This window comes from Lissotriton vulgaris, chromosome 3_1 (genome assembly GCF_964263255.1).
Source record: "Lissotriton vulgaris chromosome 3_1, aLisVul1.2, whole genome shotgun sequence".
Classification (NCBI taxonomy): Eukaryota; Metazoa; Chordata; class Amphibia; order Caudata; family Salamandridae; genus Lissotriton; species Lissotriton vulgaris.
In genome coordinates, this window is record NC_141689.1 from 772687593 (window position 1) to 772703132 (window position 15540).

A 15540-nucleotide genomic window follows, 5' to 3' on the forward strand; every position below is an offset into this window, starting at 1 on the left:
CTCTCCTGGGAGCCTGCTTCTTTGCGGCTGTGGTGGTGCCCTCTCATGACTTACATTCTCTAGGTGGTCTGGACTTGGTTTGCGGACTAAATCGTCCTGTTCTGTACCTCGCTGGATACTCAGTTCAGTTGTCCTGCCAACCTGGGGCTTCAGGCGGAGCTAGGCCTGATCGTGCCCCTGTAAGTTTGTGTCTTCCTGCTGATTCTGAGAGCTTCACGTCCTCTCCTCGCTGCTTCTTAGGGTGCCTCTTGCCTGAGGGCGACTTGGGTGGACTCTGCTAATCTCTCGCTCATTCCTGCTGCCGGCTGTTGGGGGCTGCTGGGCCACCGGCTCCTCTTCGTTTCTCTGGACTGCTCCTTGTCTGCTGGGGTGTTCAACCATGGGGAAAAACAATCCCAAACAGCCCAAAATTGCCTTCGAGCCCCGAAAGTCTTTTCACCAGGACGCTGCGGGTGCCGTGGGCGCGAACTCTGCTGTCAACTCGGAGGCTCCACTGACCCACGAGGACGACCTTAAGGCCATCATGCTGGACGTTAAGTCCACGGTGACCGGCATTGCGGCCCAGCTGGACCAACTCTCAGCCCGCTTGGACACGGTGAAGGCCTGTGTCGACTCCCACAACAATCGTCTTTTACACGTTGAGACCAGGGTTTCGGATGCTTAGGATGCTGCCACCTAGGACCGGGAGAAACTACTGAGGATGGACAAGATCCTCGCCATTATCCGGGACAAGAATGAAGATTTGGAGGCTCGCTCCCGGAGGTGTAACCTCCGCATTACTGGTCTTCCGGAGTCCACAAATATTTACAGGATGGAGGACTTTGTGGAACAGCTGCTCAGGGAACTATTTGGAGACGTGTTATCTTTGGTTTTCATTGTTGAACGGCCTCACTGTTCTCTTGGTCCTCGTCCCGGTCTGCCCCCGCGTCCCATCATTGCTAAGATATTGAACTATCGGGACCAGGTCGCCATCCTTCGGGCTGCATGTGACAAGGGTACTATCAACCACCAGGGTAATACACTCTCCTTTTACCCTGACTACACCCTTGCGGTCCAGGCTGCTCGGAGAGAGTTCCTCCCTGCTAAGTGTCTCCTCCTGAAACACGAGGTTTAATATTCAGTAGACTACCCAGCGAAGCTGAGAGTCCGCCAGGGGTCAAAGCCACTTGTTTTTCCAGACCCTAAAGAGGCCCTGGCGTTCGCTAAAAGACTTGATAAAGATGCTCGTCCCCCCCCCCCCCCCTTCATCTCAACCTGATGGGTCTGGTCGCCTTAGCGATAATGACTGAGATGTGCACACATCACTGGGTTTCTGAATGTTTCTCTCCTTGAATGATGTCTGACAATTCCGCTGCTTGGCCACTCTGCTTCTTTGCAGGGGTGTATGCCTAGCCCTGCCATGCCCTCATGGGATGATTCCCTCTTTTTCCTCTCCTCTTCCCTTCCCTTCCCCAGTTGTGGGTTCCCGGGGTGGGGTGGGTGGTCTACTCAGCAATGTTTGGGGGGTTGGAGTGGGTGGGGGGTGGCGGGAATGCCCGGTAAGAAAAATACTCTAATAACTCATATCAAATAAAGATGTGTGTTCACAATGATTTCTCAGTTCTTGATACAAAATATGTTCGCTAGTAAAACAATAATAAACACTTAAAACAATTATCAGGGTATTTACTGTACACCTTTCTGTGTGATCAACTTGGGTGACTTGGGAAAATACGTTATGGAAAAGAGTCCAAATAGTTTGATGGCACTGAACAACGAGCACCCACTGATTTTAATTTAGGGCAGTATTTAAGAATCATTAAAGAATCAAAGGCTGCCTTTGTCATTGTCAGTGCAACACCCACGTAGATGATGCTTAGTCCCATTAAAAATGGGACTAAGCATCATCTATGGGAACATCCGAGTCAAAGGAAGTATGTTTCCAATCACTATACTACAACTTACCACAGCAAAGCTTTTTTTCGCAGGGGAGGCCGAACAAGGTAAATCGTCAGTTCCTGGAAGATCTTGAATATCTAAACCTGAGGGCCCTTAATGGAAGATCACCCAACGACACTCCCCCAGCAGCAAGCTACCACACTGAGCAATCAAGCTTGCTTATAGACTACACGTTTGTTAGCCTTCCAATGCTGCAATATGTAACAGGTTTTAAAATGGGCGATATAGGGGTCAGTGATCACCGCCCACAGGAGGCTACTCTAGCGAGTACGGCTAAGCACAGTATATTCCCCGTTTTACAATTAGGCTCAAGCTACACAACCAACTATAAGAGGATCAAGTACTCGACAGAATCCATAAAGATCGTAACAGATACAGCAATCAACCTTATATTGGCCCAATCACCTGGCGAGAACCAGATAAATGCCTGGGAACGCTTTACAAGTAACCGTAGCGCTCTAAAAGCAACAGCTTTTAAACCAAGGCCCTTTTATGGGCAGTCACAACCGAATAAACTATCTACTAGTCAAAGATTACAAGTAAAAAGTCTGAAACAAATCAAGAAACGGCTTGCTTACATCTTTACGCCTGGACCCACTCAATATTACGCTTAACTCTAAGGTGCGGGAACAGAGAACCACACTAAAGAGGCTGAAATGGAATATCAATAACAACAATGAACAGGACCTCTGGGACAAACTCTTGCATAACATCAAGTATAATGCCAGCGACAGATTCTGGAAAACGGTCAATAAGATAATACACCCGAACCACGGGGGCCTTACCTCCTTCATACTAGAGGAAACATGGGCAAGCTATCTAAAGTTCCACTTTAACAGCCAAAGTCTTACTGACTTAACGCCGGGCAAGATCGAAATAGCCAAGGAACCAGTTGATTCTATCAACTGTAGCAGGGCAAGCGGCAGCTACCCTCCTGCAAACCACGAAGATGGCTTTTGCTTAAAGACAATTAGCACCGCTGGAGGAAAGCTATACGGCAATAAATGTTCACCCGCCCCTGAACAGCTCTTAATCAAAACACAGATCAAGAAGGGCAAAAAGGAGGGAGCACCGGGGCCGAACGGAATCCCACCAGCCGTGTTTAAGGAAAAACCGGAGGACTGGGCAAAAATACTCTACTCACTATTTCTGGAAGTACGATACCTGGGCCCAATTCCAGACTCATGGAAAGGGTCGATAATCGTCCCAATCCACAAATAGGGGAGCAAGAATTTACCAGCTAACTATCGATTAGTAGCCCTGATCGATAACGAAGCCAAATATTTTGCGGGCACATTGCTGGAGGAACTGTCAACCTGGGCAGAAAACAACAAAATAATCCCGTTAAACAAGACAGGATTCTGAAAATGCTCCGGTACAACAACCAATATTATGACTATGTCACTGTTAATCGACATGGCAAAAACCAGGAACATGCAGCTCCAGGTCTGCTTTATTGACTATAGTGCAGCTTTTGATAATGTGGACAGGCCCAAATTATGGTCCAAGTTGGTCAGATGGGGCATTCCCAACAACCTCCTTTCAATGATCATGCTCCTACACTCAGACACCTGGGTTCAAGTAAAACTGGGCTCAGGAACGCACCTCTCAAGGAAAATCAAAACATCGAAAGGGCTGAAACAGGGTTGTGTGCTGGCCCCCATGTTATTCAATCTATTCATGGCAGACCTAACCCTGGTACTTGAAAAATGCAATTCGCACGCACCCAGATTAGGGGGTTCCCCAATATCTAACTTACTCTATGCGGACGACCTTGTCCTACTCAGCTACAGCTACACAGCAGTGGGCCTGCAACATCTCCTGAATTGCCTAGAGGTCTATGCAGAAGAAAACAGTCTCCTGAGCAAAACAAAGACCATGACAATCAACAAGAAACGAAAAAAGTCCCATCAATGGCACCTGGGTAGCAAACACATTGAGTCAGCATAGGCTTACAAGTATTTGGGCATCTACATAGACAAAGAAGGTTTAATCAGCCGCCAGCAGCAGGAGATCAAAAGGAAAGGGATGATCCTCGCACTCTCTCTGAAAGGAGTATCAGCCTAACTACTCGGCCCCACTCTGAACTCTCTCTTGACGATAGCCCGGGCCAAAATATTACCTTTGCTTACCTACGGCACTGAGGCACTGCAATGGAGAGTTAGCAACCTGCTGGACAAAACACTGGTCAAGCATATAGAACAATGTTAAGCCTCCCGACCTACACCTCACCGGCACAAATTCGTTTGGAGTTTGGTCTCATAAAGCAAACCTGGGCCAGCTATGGAGCTTTCATCAACTGCTGGCACAAGATTAGGTCAGCAAACCCTAACACATTAAATCACCTCCTCTGGCAAGAGATTCAACTGAGGCAGAACTCACCCGCAGGGCAATATCTTAAGGAGGCTTTCATAACCACAGGCCTTTCCCCCTTATGGGACACACACTGCCTCCATTTAGCGTTAAAAAAAACGGTGTGGAAGACGCTGAAGACACATTCCGTGCTAGAGGACAAGGCGACCTTTTCAGCTAGAGCACACACCTGGATGACTCTGGCCACATATAAGTCCCTAGCCCCACAATATTACTTTAATTTGGGATACTCAAAAATACTGAAACAACAATTTTTAAAGTTCAGGCTAGGAGTGTTACCAACCACGCAGCAGCTCCCTCCCTGGAACAGGGTGCAGGCTTTCAAATAATGCAGTCTGTGCAGTAAGGATCAAGGTGACATCACATCATCTGTACCTGCACGGAGCTGAGTCAAGAAAGGAGACAGCTGCTAAAAATCCCCCTCAATCAAAGAGGGATCAGGACAAGGAGACAAGCAGTCCTGGTATGCTTTCATCCTTCATCGCCACAATTGAACACAAGGCTAGTCAGAATCCTCGATGCAGCTTAGTCAAAAATGCCAAACTGACTCCTTTTCTGCAGACAACTGGTCTACGGGGGCAATCTTTATTAAGTGGACGGCCAACCGCCACAGCGGATCGCAACTTTTCTATAGGTCGCAAAGTCATAACTAGCTGGGTCACTATAACTGTATTGACACAGAAAGTCCTTTGCAGTTCACGCTGCGACACTCATGAATGAGCATGAACATTCTAAATATGGATCTTTTTAAATATGGATCATTTTAAAAATGAAATTATTTCTTCTTTTTGTATGTATTGCAATGGTTTTAAGTAACTATGCCAATAAAGTTTTACCTTACCTTGGTGCTTAGTCGGACTAAAGTGTGTTATGTTTCCAGAACCTAGTTGTCAAATGAGCAAATGTGGAGACAAAGCTTTTTTGTTTTAATACTTTGATACAGCAACACAACGAATAAAGTGACATGAGTGATTACCAGACACTATTTTACCTTACATTAGCAGCCTTGAATCCAGCCAGTATCAGTAATGTATTATCCAGTCCCAATTCACCCAGTAATATGTAAAGCGAGAAGGTAGGGAACAAGAATAGTGCGGTAACACAGCGGGCACTGTTTAGACAGGGACAGTGATAGGTGGAAGGTACAACGTTGTATTGATTCTCCTATAGATAAGATAACGTTTAGTGTGAGCATTGTCTTTACTTGCTAAAACTGGCAACAATCAATCAATGAGGAGGCAAACAATGGAGGCTGTGATTTTTCAGACTGCTCTTCGGTGCCCCCATGAGGAATTTCCAGTCTATGTTCTTCTTTTTTATCCTTTTAACATTTTTTATTTTTACATCTTTGCACTTAAGTGGAAGCATTTCGTTTCTACAGAATGCATTTACATAGCTATTGTTCCCTTCTAATGGGAATCCTACACCCACAACTTTGGGAAGGATCTTTATTGACGGAGTTTTTAGGTACATATGTTAAAGCTTCAATTTGATTTGAATAAAGTACCTGATCACCATATAGTGCAACACAACCCCTTGCTTCAACTTCGAACTAGCTTTTTAAACTACATCTTTTTCTAAGAGATACAGCTTGTTTAAATAAGTGTTGTGATAAGGGATACACACCAAATAGATACAAGTCTGACGGACTCCAATTTGGACTAAAGTAAAGAGTTTTTCCACTGTTAATGGACAACATATGATTTGGTTACATAAAGTGCGCAGGCCCGCTTGGCCTACCCTCTCAGGCCGGCCAAACAGTCCTGCGCACTATGCAAGTTCCTCACCAGGCTGCATTACAAAGCCTGGTGGGGAACATGGCCAGCCTCCCACTCCCTGTCCAGACCAATGATAACGCTACATTGCAGCATTGACTGGCTTAGGGAAGGGAACATGTGTGCTTCCTGGTTATGGTGGAGAGATGACAATGGACGACTGAGAAGAGACACAGAGAGGTTTTTAAAAAATGTATTTTGTAATTTCCGAACCACCCCACCTCACTGCGATCCCCACCCGCCCCTTCAGTCCCGGTACCTGCCAGCCACTAGTGGAAAGTATAAGTCATTTAGAAAAAAAAACTGAGAATGGCTGATGACTCTGACTTAATTATTCTTTCAATAGAGCCAATGGCAGAGCTTTTCTAAACTAAGAGACTTAGCATACCTCCATTTCAGCATTTGCAAGCTGCCGTTCACGTTTTTCCAAGTCTGACAATGTTTTCTGCAGTTGCTCTTCCAAAATTGTGTACTCTGCAACCTGGAAGGAATAAAATAACCCTATTTTAACATCACCTTAGAAAACAAGAATATTCTTTTGTGACTATCTTAAAATAATAAAAGCACCCCAAGGAAAGACATAAAGTAGGTCATTACTTGCCAAAATACATGAAACAAACAGAAAGCTTAGTAGAATAATCCCATAGATTCAGCCAAACAGTTTTCCATTTAAACCCCGACTGTAATAACTAACAGTAGACACCCACACTCAAAATACCAACAAGCAATTTTGTGCCAAAGGAAAATGTGCTCCAGCAATTACATTTACCACATTAGCAGTAGGGTGCATTGTGGGAACTGGCACACATTGCAAACAAGAACAGCATCAATCCATGTAACTGTCAACGACCTGCACTAGGTTCGTCTGCCTGGCTGAAGTGGGCAGTTTGTGTTGATACTTTAAATGTACCGGATGCTTCCTTTTGACTAGAGAACCCACACATACAACTTGACCTCAGTCCTTTTTGGCCAGCCAATGTAAGCTTTGTGGCCTATGCTTGTACGTGTAATACTACCCACATTTTACAAACAACAAAGCAGGCATTTCTTTGAGGCGCACTACAGTCTTCCCAACAAGATGGAATATTTCTGGAAATTCAGAAATATGCTACTTATAACCAATCAGATGAAATCAATCATGCCCACACACAAGTGTCTCATATATAAATCTTAGAAGTGGAAGTAAAAATCTTTCCATGCCAGAATGGTCTGGGAAAAAAGCTCTCTTTTCCTGCTAGAGTGGCATGTTTATCAAGAGTACATTAAACGTACATGTAACAAAATCATGAAAAAGGATAATAATATCTCTAGAGTGACTCATTCAACTCGTTTCCTATAATTTGTGGGCACCAAACCTTAAACTGCCAGGCCCAGACATTCTTCTATGGCTTTTAATACACAGCTTTACATCCCTCCTTCTCTGCAAGAAAGCACGCCTTTACCTGAAACCTTATAGGAAAAGGGTCTCAAATTGCTGTATTTTGCTTGATCGACGGGTGAGGGGGAGGCGGGGCGAGGGGCCTACAGACTAAGATTAACAGAGAAGCCATAAAGATATTCTTAGCCTACTCTTAAAATTATGATGCTTACCCGTTCTCAATTTCTGAGTAGATTCCTTTTATAGGCTATGATCTGCTGTGCGTTCACTATTCACTTATTAGTTATGTTATGCTGTTTTTCCCATTGCCTCCTATCCCTGTTGCTGGGCAGCACCTCTGTATTCCATCTGTCATCCATGACAACACAATGGTCTGTTCTGTCTAGCTGCACTTTTGGCAGTCGGAGTTGAGCTGCTGCATGAGCTGGAGGTCTGTCCTTCTCCTGAATAAATACAACTAAAGGACTGCTGAGCATTTATTGTACTTTTTACCACTGGCGGAAGAGTTGTGCCTGTGAGGGGACAGGTATCTCTAGACCATCAGCATCCACATGGACCCATGATGACTGCAGCACTTACATGCTCATTATTCGAAATCTCCTTGGACTGGTGGAGATTCAGGCACTCTGCATGTTTTTTCAAACTGTTTGCGCGTGTTTGCATTTACTAACTAGAGGAAGACATCCTCCGATCGTCTGGCTACATAACTTACACGTTGAAAACCTCTGGCCTGCGTGCGCGTGCGCTTCCTGTTGTAATCGTATTTTGCCAGCATGAACTGTACTGAAAGAGAACAGGCCTTGTGATGTCCTTTTCCTTGTAGGCCTCTTAATGACTCCTTTGTTGAGGCCTCTCCTTGACAATGGAAAGCACACACGCACAGATCATACATGCTGAGCACTATTCCGAGCTGTTGTGCTTTTTGTTTGCTTCGTTCACGATCCGCGAGGCGCAATCCTGCCTCATCCAAGCTCCGCTTCAGCAGAGATCCAGAGACATGATCTGACGCGCATCTCTCAGTGTTGTCTTCGTGCTTGGCAAGAGCGGTGATGTGCACACCTTCCAGTGAGCTCGGAGCATGCGCGGTGATGCGCACACCGTTTTCCTCATGGAGTCAACTTCTGCTTTGTTAGACATGCGCAGTGAGGTCCACACTATCCTATTAATTTCGGAATAAGCACAGTGATGCGTACACCATTCTCAAAATTCGGTCAATTTATATTTGGGGCGTATCAGTGACGCGCTCACTTTGCTGGCATTCTTAGCGTATGCACTGATGCACACACTATTCTAGTAATCTCTGCAATTTGTGTTGTGCGTGTACTTCATTGTTCTGCTAAAGGATTTCTGTTTTTACAACACCAGGTACTGTTAATTCCTTTTGCAGTGCGGTGATGCGCACACCCTGAAGTACTTTATGTTCTCTTCTCTTCAGTTCTCTTTCATTTTTGTTGCTATTGCTGAGACTATTCATTTCTCTCCTTCATCATGACTTTGTCTAGCATGTCTCAACCGCCTCAATTTCTTTCTGATAAAGGTGACCCAGTTTTACCTTGGAATAGGTGGAAGCAACTGTTTGATTCTTATTTACTGGCTATTGGGGGCGAAACATTTTCTGCTTTAAGGAAGCAAACTGTATTGTTACACAATCTGGGAGTTGAGGGTAGACACATGTATGATAGTTTAGAGGAAATCGTTTTGGGACGTGGAGAAGGAGAACCTGACAATGTTTTTGATACGTCTGTTATGATGCTTGAGAAACATGTGGATCTAAAATTAATGTGTTTTTGGACAGCACAAGTTCTTCTCTAGAGTTCAGGGCAAGCAGGATAAGATTGGTATTACATAGCAACTTTGAAAACATTGGCACGCACTTGTGAATTCGAACAGCTCATTGATTCTCTTGTTAGAGTTCAAATTGTTAGATGTACACATGATGTAAAAGTCCAGCAGAAGCTTCCTGCCAAAAACCCTGATCTTAAAGAGACTTTAGACATTGTGGAGAGTATGGAGACAACCAACATGTGGGTGCGTGAAATTAGGGTTGATAAAAGCAATGATATCTCCCTAGAGGAGAAGGTGGTTCATGGGGTGAAGAAATATCGCCTGATTCAGAGCACGTGGGTTCCAGGAACAGCAAGTCTGGCTTTAAGTGTTTTAGATGTGGGAGTGAAAGCCATTCGTCTAATAGCCTTAACTGTTTTGCAAAGGTCTGTCACCTGTAATAGGTGAGGCAAAAAGGGGCATTATGCTTGTGTATGTCATGGTGCTAAAAGTCAAGCGGTGCATTGTGTGGAAGAAGAGACAAGCATTTGCAATGCAATGGTCTCGGCATCATTAAAGGTAGAGCAATTGGCATTGCTCATGTCATATTTTTTTTTTCTTTAAATCATAAATAAATGGCATTGTCATTTACATTGCCAATACACACCACTCTGCACCTGCACTCACTGCTCTGCACACTCACTACTCTGCACACTCACTACTCTGCACACTCACTACTCTGCACACTCACTACTCTGCACTCTGCACTCACTACTCTGCACTCTGCACTCACTACTCTGCACTATGCACTCACTACTCTGCACTCACTACTCTGCACTCACTACTCTGCACTCACTACTCTGCACTATGCACTCACTACTCTGCACTATGCACTCACTACTCTGCACTATGCACTCACTACTCTGCACTATGCACTCACTACTCTGCACTATGCACTCACTACTCTGCACTATGCACTCACTACTCTGCACTCACTACTCTGCACTATGCACTCACTACTCTGCACTCTGCACTCACTACTCTGCACTCTGCACTCACTACTCTGCACTCTGCACTCACTACTCTGCACTCTGCACTCACTACTCTGCACTCACTACTCTGCACTCACTACTCTGCACTCACTACTCTGCACTCACTACTCACTACTCTGCACTCACTACTCTGCACTCACTACTCACTACTCTGCACTCACTACTCACTACTCTGCACTCACTACTCTGCACTCACTACTCTGCACTCACTACTCTGCACTCACTACTCTGCACTCACTACTCTGCACTCACTACTCTGCACTCTGCACTCACTACTCACACTCACTACTCTGCACTCACTACTCACACTCACTACTCACACTCACTACTCTGCACTCTGCACTCACTACTCACACTCACTACTCTGCACTCTGCACTCACTACTCTGCACTCACTACTCTGCACTCACTACTCTGCACTCTGCACTCACTACTCTGCACTCACTACTCTGCACTCACTACTCTGCACTCTGCACTCACTACTCTGCACTCACTACTCTGCACTCACTACTCTGCACTCACTACTCTGCACTCACTACTCTGCACTCACTACTCTGCACTCTGCACTCACTACTCTGCACTCTGCACTCACTACTCTGCACTCACTACTCTGCACTCACTACTCTGCACTCACTACTCTGCACTCTGCACTCACTACTCTGCACTCTGCACTCTGCACTCACTACTCTGCACTCACTACTCTGCACTCACTACTCTGCACTCACTACTCTGCACTCTGCACTCACTACTCTGCACTCACTACTCTGCACTCACTACTCTGCACTCACTACTCACTACTCTGCACTCACTACTCTGCACTCACTACTCTGCACTCACTACTCTGCACTCACTACTCTGCACTCACTACTCACTACTCTGCACTCACTACTCACTACTCTGCACTCACTACTCACTACTCTGCACTCACTACTCTGCACTCACTACTCTGCACTCACTACTCACTACTCTGCACTCACTACTCACTACTCTGCACTCACTACTCACTACTCTGCACTCACTACTCTGCACTCACTACTCTGCACTCACTACTCTGCACTCACTACTCTGCACTCACTACTCTGCACTCACTACTCTGCACTCACTACTCTGCACTCACTACTCTGCACTCTGCACTCACTACTCTGCACTCACTACTCTGCACTCTGCACTCACTACTCTGCACTCACTACTCTGCACTCACTACTCACACTCACTATTCACACTCACTACTCTGCACTCACTACAGCTTCCTTCCACAGCTAGAACTAGTGCATAATGTCAAAACAGAGAAAACAAGGAAACACACTGAAGCTGTCTGTACCACGCCAAGTTCACATTTCGAGCAGCATGTGTTAAATCACGCTTTAGACTACTTCTCTACTCAAAAGTAGTACATTTCCTTCAAAAAGATAAAAATATGACATGCAAACAGTAATGCCGAAACAAACTGTTCAGCATGGGTTTTGATTTACATGAAAACATTAATTTCACTTAAAATAATAATAGTTTTTAGCTAAATTAAATTTACATTTGGATTTAGGGCATATTCACATATTTTTAGTAAATTTAAATGTCAGTGGCAGATGGACACGCTTTCATTTAGCAGCCAAATATACAATAACTTACTGCCCCCGGAATTCCGCCGCGGCCGCACCGGAAGTCAGGCAAGGTCGCCTGTGACGGGGGCGGAGCCGCGTCCGGACCGGAAGAGGAGGCAGGCGGAGGAAATGCGTGGAGCGGCCCGGGGCTCCTGCGAGCGTGGAGAGCCCCCGGGGCCGACAACAGGACGTTGTACGCGTGTTGCGGGGCTCCCTTGACCAAGAGGGAGTCCCGGGATAGGAGCCGCAGCGTCAACTCTCCCTGCCGGTGCGGAGCAGTAAGTTAAAGGGGAGAGGGGGGGCCGGTGCGCGCGCGCGCGCGTGTGTGTGTGTGTGTGTGTGTGTGTGTGTGTGTGTGTGTGTGTGTGTGTGTATATGAGTGGGGGGGTTCTGTATGTATGTGCGTGCGTGAGCGCTTCTGTTTCTATGTATGCCTGTGTTGTGAGAGAGCCTCGCGCAGCGCTCGTGCTAATGCGCGTGCCAGTTTAGAAATGCCTGCGCGCGACCCGGAGTGTCTCCTGGGACTGCTACTCGCTAACATAAGATCTCGGCGGAGACGCGCTTACGCGCGTCTTTTAGCCGAGACCTAAAAAAGTATATGTTGAGTGTCAGAGAAGATGGTGTTGTAGATGGAGACAAGTTGGAGATGCCTGAGTGTGAAGTGTTGATTGATTGCAAACAGTTCTCAGTTGTGGCTGACTCTGGTTCGCCTTTTACCATGGTTGTGATGCTATTTGGGAAGTGGTGTTTGGCCAAGATAAGGTTGAACTGTCTCCACCAGATATCAATCCTGCAGATTATGGTGGTGTTTGGATTTATATTTATGGCTATGTGTTGGGATTCCTCATGTGGTTCGGTGCGCGCAGCTGTTCCTTGCATGGAACACTGCATGCGTGTCTCGGCAGTTGCTGCCGAGGAAGTGGAGACGCTGGACGCCAATAAAGAAGTGGAATCACTTACTTCCTTGTGGTCTTCTTTTCAGTGGCGACGAGGTGTCCAGCCTACTCTTCTCTCCATCGCGTGCTAAGGGGCATCATTTTGGATCCCATCTGGATTTGTGAAGCGCGTTGGAGGCTTCCGAGTGGATCTTTGCGTTTGCCCGAGGCCACGCAGTGGCATTCAGGAGGGCGGGCTCCTAGTCACGGAGAGCTGCCCCCGCCCACCTTGTGACCAGCCACTCCTCTCCTGGGCAGGCTTCGCCCAGTAGTAGGTAGGCGGGTCACTGACGCACGTCCGGGGCGGCTGGGAGGTGCCTCCGAGGGTTGATTATCCCCTTGCCCCTTCTGGGAGGCCTCTTTGCCGCTCCGGACGTCGCGATTCAACTTCGGGACACTCTTTGATCGCTTTTCCGGTCTTGTACGCGGGCTGCGCCTTCCGCCCTCTTCCCCCGCTGTGCTGCCGTGCACCCGTAGCGGGTCGACGCTGCGTATCTTCGACACGCAGGTATGTGTGCCTCATTCTTGCCCCCCCCGACCCTGTCCCTGGTTTTGTTCCAGGTCGTACGGGGCCCTGTGGTGGATACCACGGGGAGGGGGTGGCGGCCACCCGCGAGAACCTCGTTGGTGTTGTGCAGTGGCGGCACTGCGGTGCAGGGGACTTGGGCGAGGGGTGGTGCGGCCTGCGTTTGGGCCGCGGTGGTGTGTGGCGTGGCCGGTCAGGCGGAGTCCTTTAGCTGGGATTGCCACTCAGGATCGGGGTGCCGCGTGGTCGAGTGGGCGGAGGCCATTTAGCCTGAAGATGGCCACTCGGGATGTCCGTCGGACGGTCGGGTCCACCGGCTGCTTCTCCGCATTTTGCCTTGGGGGCGTGTTGTGCCGGCGGATGGCGGGCCGTGAACCGGGGCCCGTGCGGCTGCGTCGGCGGGAGTTGGAGCGGGGGGCAGGGGGTCCGAGGTTTGATTCTTGGTTGCGGGCCTGTAGTGAGCACGTGTCATGCCGGGCCACGGGCGGCTGTTGTCCTGCGTGTTCGGGCGCTTTGGGTGTCCTCTTGGATGTGGCTAGCGCAGCGCTGTACCCCCCCCCCCCAGACTCGGGCCGGTAGGACAGAAATCCAAGTACTGGTGACGGTCTCGATGTGTGATTTAAAGTACAATCTCTGTGGTTCAGTACACCACAAGCTTTGCCGGCGCCCTGCGACCAGGGAAAGATAAGGGTAAGCGGGGCTTGCATATCCTTTTAATTCGTAATGCTTAGACAGGCATACTGAAACGTATGTTTCCAGATGGCCGCAATTTACCATTTCCCTGTTTGTTTGATTAATGTAATGTAACCGCTATTCAGCACGTTTGTCATCATTGCTTTTGCGTAATCGTTGGGCGGCTGCTGTGCTTCTGTAATTTTGCAAAGTTCCCTGATGCCAGTCTCCCAGTGTGTACGTGCCTCGGCTGGCCGCTTTACCTAGCTCGGTTACGATTAATTATTGTATATGTACCCTCGTAGCATTGCAGCCCGTGTTATGGCTTGGTTATATTAGGTGGGTGGCTGCCGTGCTTACATGACTTTCCGAGCGCATGGATGCCAGTGTCCCAGTGTGGCCCGAGATCGAGCTCTTCCGTCCTCGTTGCCCCCGAGGTCCTTGGACTATCCGCGAGCAGATTATTCTAGTTGCTGGCACGTACGTTAGTGGAATAGGTATGGGTACACAGAATATAGACATGTGAGCCTTAGTCGTGTTTAGTAGTAGTCTGCCTGTTGTACCAGAACGTTTTGACGTGTCCAACAATATGAATCGCTCCGAGTCCTACTCCGATGTTGGATGGGAGGTACCCTTCCTTCCCATCAGGTTATCGCTAGGGGACTCGATGTATGTGCCGGGACTCGACCTTAGGACCCATGGGTCACCCTGCTAGGTGTTACGGGTCATTACTACAGGCGTAGTCCCACCGGACTTCTAGCACCATGGGTCATCCTGCATGGGAACAGCACTCCCGCTGTGGCCCGGAGGACCACCTCTTGAGTTTGATAACCCCCCCCCCGCCCTCTCCCGGGCCGAGCGCTGAATGTCTCTTGGGGTCAGATTGGGTAGAATCCGCGGTATCAGTTCTGCTCCATTGGTGAAGCGCTCTGTCGGCTGCGGGTAAGGTCTGCGTAACATATAAAGGACGCATTATACTGCCCCGCTCGTTGGGGTTTACGTGGGTTGTGTGTGTCATTTACCGACGCATGTGGGTATTGGCGGCCGCGTTGGCCACTGCTTGGGGCAGCTTGTGTTTTAGTTTGGCGCACGTGGTCTATGGTGCCAGGGTGCGGCAATCTCCCTTGCCAACAGTTTCCATCGGTCCATAGGGTCGCCATACCTGATGCTAGCCAGCCTTGCGCTTCTTGCCGTTAATCGGATGTGGACACGGCCCGTTTGTAATGTGGGGCTGCCCTCATGGACTGTACACCCAGTCCTAGTGTGCCGCCTATCGCAGACTCACCGGGAGCGGGGTCATGCACGTGCGCTCTCGAATTTCTTCCGTGTAGGTCTTGTTACCCGGGCACGTTAACTCTATGTGAATCGGGCCGGCTCGTAGCGTACATGTCTCCCGGTTTCTGTGCGACGGGCTACTTTGCTTCGGGCCTGTTCGTCCCTCTGTATTTTACGCGTGGGGGACTCCTTGGGGGGGTCCCCTGATTCTTTCTTGGTACTGCACCCGTCCGGGGCTGTGCCTGTGCCAGCGTC

At 48.1% G+C, this 15540-nt stretch overlaps 1 protein-coding gene across 1 annotated transcript in view; it reads right to left on the reverse strand.

Moving 5' to 3' along the window:
* CEP120 (centrosomal protein 120) overlaps nt 1–15540 on the reverse strand; it is a 375016-nt gene that overhangs the window by 112872 nt on the left and 246604 nt on the right. Inside the window, exon 15 of the mRNA XM_086961084.1 lies at nt 6475–6567. Coding sequence (XP_086817210.1) covers nt 6475–6567 — 93 coding nt within the window. The remainder of the gene's footprint in view (nt 1–6474; nt 6568–15540) is intronic.